At 64.9% G+C, this 7,714-nt stretch overlaps 1 protein-coding gene and 1 long non-coding RNA gene across 2 annotated transcripts; one reads left to right on the top strand and one right to left on the bottom strand.

Moving 5' to 3' along the window:
* Positions 1 to 1,517: 1,517 nt before the first annotated feature.
* On the top strand, positions 1,518 to 3,200 carry LOC139031759 (uncharacterized). Its single transcript, XR_011484235.1, has 2 exons — positions 1,518 to 1,697; positions 2,171 to 3,200. It is a non-coding gene; the product is annotated as an uncharacterized lncRNA (long non-coding RNA).
* Positions 3,201 to 4,813: 1,613 nt separating this feature from the next.
* Positions 4,814 to 7,653, bottom strand: RASSF7 (Ras association domain family member 7). The gene is given in 7 exon segments (XM_070457967.1): positions 4,814 to 5,262; positions 5,345 to 5,381; positions 5,384 to 5,426; positions 5,502 to 5,630; positions 5,724 to 6,436; positions 6,622 to 6,752; positions 7,523 to 7,653. Coding segments are annotated over 6 exon segments (1,203 nt in total). The 5' UTR covers positions 6,746 to 6,752; positions 7,523 to 7,653; the 3' UTR covers positions 4,814 to 5,105.
* Between the last annotated feature and the right edge of the window lie 61 nt (positions 7,654 to 7,714).

A 7,714-nucleotide genomic window follows, 5' to 3' on the forward strand; every position in this document is an offset into this window, starting at 1 on the left:
TGTCTCTTCAAAGCACACTTGGCATTGGATTTAGGGCCCACTCAGATAACCTGGGATGACCTCATCAAGCCGTGAAGTCCCTTTTTCCAAGCAGGGTAACAATCCCCAGGTCTACGCATTTGGATATAACGTGTTTTTTTTTTTTTTTTTTTTTGAGGGAGCACCGTTCAACCTACTGTAGAAGGTAGTAAGGGAGCCAGAAGGACTGGAGGGGACACGGCTGGGGGTCAGACCAGCAGGGTGAGGCAGGAACTCGGAGTCATCCTGACTTCTGGCCTGTCCCTGTCCCAGAACCCCAGGCTTCTCCCCTCCAAGCCTCTGCCCATCTGCCTGTCCCCAGTCACGCCCTGTCCCAAAGCCGTAGGCCTCCTCAGGGATCCCACAGGTTCCTAAGGGTTCCTTCCAGATCCACAGTCCAGGCCTTGCTGACCCCCAACAGAACCAATCAGGCTCCTGGCTCCTTTCCCACCCACAGGGGGCCGCCCCCCACTACACCCTGCACTTGAATTCCAGTACTCAGGCTTCATACTCCTGAGGTCCCAGGCAGGGTCAGACACCTCCCTGGAGCCCTGCACTTATCCACCTGGGCAACAGATTTGAAGCAAGAAGTGAAATGGCCCGGATAGTGGGAAGGGGGAGGAGGGGCCCATGACGGTTTGTGGCAGCTGGTGGGTCCAGCCCAGGCCTCTGTGAATCCGAGAGGGCGAGGGGTGGGGCGGTGAGCTGGAGGCAGGAGGGCTGCAGGAGAAAGCCAGGTGGCTGAGGCTGAGGAGATACCGGGGAGCTCTTGCTTTGGAGGGGAACCCCAACCCTAACTCTCCAGACTGGACAGCGGAGAACAAAAGGGGACCGGGCACCTTTCTGCCTGACTAGGGATCCCAATGACCCATGATTCTGCCTCCGAGCGGCTGAGAAGGGAGTGTGAAGAGCCCGGCCCAGGACCACGCTTCCCCCGGCTGCCTCCTTGGCGCTCCACCAGGAAGGATTGACTCCAGAGCTGAAACGGTCCGTTCCCTTGGTTTCTACCTTTCCAATGCCCAGACAGAACGGGGCAGAGGACGGGGCCAAGCCGCCCAGGGCCCTGCGCCCCGTACAGTGGGCCCTCACGACGAGAGAGTGACCGGGAGTTCACAAACCAGGCAGAGCCAGAGCCCCCTCCCCACCAGGCAGAGTGCCCCGGAGTGGGTGCAGGAGGCGCGTGCACTGGGTGGTCGCAAGCGCACCGCCCGTGCTAGGTGTGCCGGAGCCCGGCGATCCAAGGAGGTGCCCAGCTCGCTGGGGACTCGGGGCGGGGAGGTGCCTAGGCGCCCGGGCCGTTCCACCCTGGGCCGGCGGGGGAGCGCCTCGGGTCAAACCACCCGCCGGCGGGGGAGCCGTCCCGCGCCCGGCAGCCTCCCGGCGTCGCAAGCCCCGCCCGGCAGGTGGCGGCCCCGCCCCGAGGCCGACGTGCGGAAAGTAACGCGCCGGCCTCGCCCGCAAGGGGCCGCTCGGCGGTGGGCGCGGCGTCCCGTCCCCGGCTCGCGTCCACTGGCTGCGGCGCGGCAGGGCGGGCCTGGCTCGGGCGACCATTGGCCGCGAGACCTGGGCATTTGCATACGGGCCGGGCGCGGGGTTCCGGACTGGCGGGGGCGCGAGGGGGCCGCTGCCGCCGCCGAAGTTGAACAGAGAGCCGGCGACGGCCCCGTGCAGGGTCGCAGGTGACGCGCGAAGGGTCCTAGATTCGCGGGCGGGAACTTGGGCCGGGCAGGGGCTGCGGGCTCGGACCGCCAAGTTGGACGGGAGGGGAGGTGGGGGTCGTGGGTGGGGGACGACTCTTCCGCCCGCACGGCGGTCCCTCCAGGCGCAGGGCAGCCACTGCCCACCGCACATTGCGCTGCTCCGGACCCACTGTGCGTGTGACAGCGGCTGATCTGTCCCTGGGCAGCGCGACCGCCCCGCCCCCTCTGTGACCCTGTGGGGCAGGGGACTGCCACGTCGGGTCAGAGGGAGCGTGCCAAGGCGGGTGGTAGGCGAGGGCGCTGCACGGACTAGGTGCGCCAGTCTGCGCCCAGCAGTGGGCCGGGTGGGGAAAACGGGGGACATTCAGAGACCTTTGCTGCCCTTTGCATGCGGGGGCCACAGGCCGGACCAGATGCCCTCTTGGAGGGAACTCTCTTCTTGTGTGTCTCAGGGCGCCAAGGTGTGCAGGGCTCCTGCGACTGTCTTCCTGATGTTGCCAAGCCGAAGGCAGCCCTGGGCAGACACCGGTGTCATTGTCCGACCCTTGGACTTCAGGACAGGACCTCCTGAACTAGCCTCTTGAGGGCCACCTCCGGGAACTTGCTTGAGGAAAATAGTGGCAGATTTGGCTTTCCTGTGCCCTCTGCCATGTCAGCGAGGCCACTAAGGGAGTCACGACTGTGAAGATGCATTCGCGGTGCCCACAGACACGCCCTCCCAAGGGGTGTGGGTTCCTGGAGGCCTGTCTTCCCTGTTGGGTGTTCCTAAGTTCACCGTGAAAGTCTTGTGGTTGTGGAGCAGGCCCAGAGCAGCCTCTGGGCCTGCAGATGCCGCAGCAGCAGGCTTGTCCCCTCTCCCAGGCAGGGGAGGCCCGCTTAGTTGGGCCCTCGTGTGGACGTGGACGCCCCTCAGGAGGGACCCTACCCTAGTTAGCGGTTGATATGGTGTGCTGAGTGTCACATCCAGCAGGCTTGGCAGGCCAGGCTCTGCAGGTGGCAGGGAGGCTGTCAGCAGCTTTGGGGTTGAGAACCAACAGTGCGGATTTGCTGCCACTGGCCTGCGACCCTCTGTGAACCAGCCCCTGGAGGGTCAAGCAGGAATCTGAGGCCAGGCAGGGCACCGGTGCCTTCCCCCACGACACAGTCTGGCCTCAGAGCAACCTCGAGGAGGGCGGCCCTGTACTCACACCGTGCAGCGTCCTGCCCTGCCTTCCCCCGGCTTGAGGGGAGCTAAAGAAGAGGGCAACAGAGGATGAGATGGTTGGATGGCATCAGCGACTCAATGGACATGAATTTGAGCAAGCTCCAGGAGACGGCGAAGGACAGGGAAGCCTGGCATGCTGTGGTTCATGGGGGTCACAGAGATTTGGACATGACTGAGCAACTGAATGACCACTGGCCTTTTCTCCCCTCAGCACACCTCACATTGTAGTTTTCAAAGTACAGTTTAAAACTCAAAAGTAAACCTTTCAGCAACTCAAAGATTTGCTTAGTGATCTGAAGCACTTCAGGCAACTTGGGGGGATGTGGGGTTTTGTTCACTCGGAGAAGGTTCTGCCCCTTTCCCACCCAGAAATGTGTGGGTTGCCTAAGGACCCCCTTTAAGCTGGAGAAGACAGCTCTCAGCATCCCCAGAGGCAACCTTGTACCAGGGGCAGGTCCCTGGCAGTGACTTCAGAAGGAATGGGTGTTCCCTGAAAACAGACAGGAGACCAAGGGCACAAGCTCACCCAGGTCTGTGCCTGCTGTCCTCTGAGGAGTGGGGACGTGCAGGGCACAGGCTGGTCCTCCCCGGCCCCTGGCTGTGTAGGGGAGTCCCTGGATGGCACCTGCCTTACGCCCTGGTGGCCTATGTGCTCAGCTTGGGAGGTGAAAGGGCGCTAAGGCTCAGGGCTTGTGCCCGGAGGTCCACCCAACCCTGTGGACACAGGTCGGGGATCCAGGTGAAGGGAGCAGGCCCCTCGACAGTCCCCAGTCCTCTCACCTAGCATGAGGCCTGACCAGCCCATGTGGTCAGGGCTGCACCTCGTATGGCCTGTGCTTGACCCTAAGGAGAATCACAGGTCAGGCAGGAGTGTGGACAGGCATGGGAATGGGCTGTGGCTCCAAAGAGGAAACTGGGGCCAGATCCTTTTCGCCACCAGGCCTGTACAGCCACTCCCGACCCTGCTGCAGCTCAGGTAGGAAGGGCCTTCTCCTGGTTCCTCCCACAAGCTAGGCGCTTGGTGGTTTCCTTGCACTCAGGACTTCATGTCCCCTACAGTCTGCCCCCAAGGAGGCAGGGAACACTAGGCCCAGCTCAGGGGCCACCCCAGGAGAAGGGTGAGTCTTCCCCAAAGTTGCCCACCCCCACACTAAGCAGGAAGACCCCTGTGATCTAGGCTGTCCTGTCCTCTGTTCCTCAACATGCGTGGTTGCACCCAGGTCTTGGAGCCCCCCAGGTTCTGGCTGGCACAAAGCTTGCCTCTCCTGACTGCAACTCAGAGCTGGGAGCCTGTGGCCCACCCCAGACCAGGGCTGTGGTTCAGACCTCACCCTGGCCCAATTTCAAGGCTGCAGGCATGTGGCTGAAGCTTCATGCCCAGCTGGGGCGAGGAGGTGGGGTGTTGGAAGGCAGCACGGCACACCCTCCAGGGGTCAGCAAAGCTCCTGGGGCCTGGCAGACCCAGGAGTCCTGCCCCCGCAAGCTCAGGCTCAGGAAACCTGATGGACGGGTCTGGTGTGTCCTTGAATCCTCAAATCCAGGAGCCACCCCAGAGGGCGCAGTGCTTCTTGCTGCTGGTGGGGAGCAGACCAGACAGGGAAGTCAGGCGAGGGAGGGATCTAGACAGAAACCCACGTCAGTGCTGAGGCTACTTCAGGCCCCCAGACCATCCAACCCCAGGCTGCCAAGGAGAGAAGCTACCCTGCCCCCAACAAGGAGAGGCCACTCCCCAGGAGTGGGTGGATACAGCTCCAGCTTTGGATTAAATAACCACGGGTCCCTGGGAGACCTCCATTTCAGGACCCTTAACTATGGCTAGCCCCAGGCAGCTCAGGGGGCTACTCAGAGACCCTGCAGACCTTGCCCAGTGCAGTCTCAAGACACACTCAAGCCATGGGAGGCAGTTTATTGAGGTTTTAAAGGTGGTGTAGGGAGCCAGTGTACACATGGATGTGGGCAAGAATACCTCCCACATACAAGCACATACCCATAGGTTGAACACAGGGTCTGTGCACCTCCTGTCCCCAACAAAGAGCTGTGGCCTTTGGGGGCTATGATCTCAGGGCTGGCCATGCCCCTAGCTTCTCCAGGGTCTTGGCGGATTTAGCAAAGACTAGGGCAAGAGTCTTCAGCCTTTCTGTGCACCCTGCAGCAAGAATCCTAGGGCTCCAAGGTGTCCCATCTCAGGCTCCAGGTTCCAGGGCTTCCCACTGCACGGTGGAAGGAGTCCTCTGTGACCACGGGCTCGCCTCTGTCATCCAGGCTTGGCAGGCCTTGGCTGTGGACGTCCACTCTGGGGTTAGAGCTGCTACCTCAAGGAGTTCTGCCTCATGGGGGCAACTGTGGGGAGGACATAGACTTGAGAGGCCTGAGGGGGTCACTGGACGACCTCATCCCATCCAGACGGGGGAGACAGACATACTCTCTGGGCTCAGGCTGGACACAAGGGCCGGACTCCGGGGGCCTCCCGTGAGGGCCTCTTCTCTGGCTGGAGGCAGAAGATCCTGTGGGAAAAGCAGGTCAGCTTGGGGCTGGGCAGGCCCCTCACTGACCTGGCCTCCCTCCAGAACTGCTCTGACCTGAGTGCCAGCAGGGTCCCCGTCCGGCCTTGGGGGCGGGGGCAGCGCTGCGCCCGTCTGCTGGATGAACTGCTGCAGGTTACACTGACGCAGCTCCCGGTTCAGCTCCTCCAGCTCCTGGGCCTGGGCCTAGGGCACACGGGACCCTCGGCTCTGGCTCTGGTTCTGAGACCAACACCCACGCCCGCCCCCCGCACTGGGGTGCAGGCCCCGCGGGCTCACCTGCAGGGCGTGCTCGGCAGCCTCCAGAGCCCGGCCCACTAGGGCGAGGCTGCCCTGCACCTGCATGCTTTGCCGCTCCTGGGCAGCCAGGTCCTGGCGCAGGCGCTCAGCCACAGACGCTGTGGGCGAGGGGGACCTCGGGGCCTCGGCAGCCAGGTGTAACTCGGCCTCCAGGGCACGGGCCTGGGCGTCCAGGGCCTGCAGTCTCGCCGCATGCTCAGCTGTAGCTGCGCTCAGCGCGTGCAGGCGGGCCTGTGCCTCATGCTCCCGGGCCTGCTCTCGCCGCAGCTCCTGCTCCCAGAAGGCCTCCTGGCCCAGCTCTGCTGCGTTCCTGCGCACCCTTTGCTCCAGACCCTGCAGGTCTGCACAGCAGCCTGGCACTGGCACTACAGGAGCCAGAGGCTCGGGTAGCACAGGGCCGGGGGCCTGCCCAGGGCACCCCAGGCTGAAGGTCAGTGCTTTGCAGGGCTCACGGTCCAGTGCTGGTCGAGGCTTTGGGGGAAGGCTGGCTCGGATGGGGCAGCGCTCAGGGGGAGGGCAGCTGTCTGAGGAGGGCCTCCCAGCAAGGCTGGGTCCTGTCCGCCTCAGGACAAACTGGACATCACTGGCAAACTGTCCGCAGGTCGCTTGGGCGCCCACAGGACATTCCTGGGGTAGCAGCTGCCGTTCCTTCTCTCTGAGACGCTGCACGAGCACAAAGCGGCCTGTCTGGCCTGGAGTCGGGGAGAGGGGTCAGTCAGCCCACATCCCTTACCTTCAGTCCATCTGGCTTGAGCAGCTGGGGAAAGGCAAGAGGGACCAGCAACAGCCCCACCCTCCTGGGGGCCATACGGGGCCCAGAGGCCAGGCCCCACTGCAGTCGCACCTGCTGGGCCCATCCATGCTTCAGGGAACTCACCTATGGCTTGGGCTAGTGCAATGACCACTTCTTGACAGGTGGTCTGCTCTGAAACCCCACAAACCACGCGCTGGATGCCGTCCACCCACACTTTCAGCTCCATGGCCGCCAGTCCTGAGAGCATGCCTGTCCTGCAGCGAGGGCAAGGGCCACGGGGTCAGGCCCAGCCTGGCCTCAACACAGCTTGGCCAGCTTTTCCTCCTCAGGCCTGCCCCGCACCCCGGAACTGGCTCGGGACTGCTGCCCCTCGGCATCTGGTGCGCAGCCCCACACGGAGGCCGCACATTCCTGGGGGTGGGGAAGCAAAGGCCAGTGCCCCCCTAAAGAGGGAACCAGAGGGCCCTCCCTCAGCGCTCGGATGCTGCCCCACTTCCCAGCCTGCTCTCGGCCGGCCCCACTCCCGGAACCAAGCAAATCATTAACCAGACGCGGCCACCCGGCTTGAAGGGCACAGCCCCTCCCGCGGGGCGTCCGCGCGCAGCCCTCGGCACCGCAGACCCGCCGCACCCGGCGCGGGCGGCCCCTCCCTGCTACCGCGCGGTTCCGCGCTCGCGGCGAGGCCGCGGTCCCCGCTCGCAGCGGGTGCAGGTGCGGCGTGGCCCCCTCGCCGGCCCGGCTCGCACCCCTCCGTCTGAGTCGCAACCCAGGGCCGCGCCCTGCGCCGCGAAGGCCCCGGAACTCGGCGCGGCTCACCTGGACGCTCACCGGCCTCCGGAATGCGGACGCGGACTGGCTGCTGCCAAGCTCCAGGCGCCGCCGCAACCTGCCGCCTCCAGCGCCGCGGGAGCGCCCCGGCCCGCCGCCCCATTGGCTCGCCGCCCGCGCGCCCCGCCCCACGCGCCCCCATTGGCTGCACCGCGCGCCCCGCCCACCCCCGCGCCTACGCCCATTAGCCACCTACGCAGAGCCTCTCCCCTGGACCTCCCCATTGGCTCCTCGCCCGCCCCGCCCACGGCGGCGCCCAGGTGTGGGCGGGGCTCGGCCGCGCCGGGGGACTAGAGCGCCCGGGTCCACGCGCGCCCCGAACCCGCTCACCGCGCGGAAGAGCGCTGCCTTCCGCGGCGCAGGCGGCGCGTGGGCCAGGTGCCTGGCC

The sequence above is a fragment of the Odocoileus virginianus genome, chromosome 28, assembly GCF_023699985.2.
Source record: "Odocoileus virginianus isolate 20LAN1187 ecotype Illinois chromosome 28, Ovbor_1.2, whole genome shotgun sequence".
Lineage (NCBI taxonomy): Eukaryota > Metazoa > Chordata > Mammalia > Artiodactyla > Cervidae > Odocoileus > Odocoileus virginianus.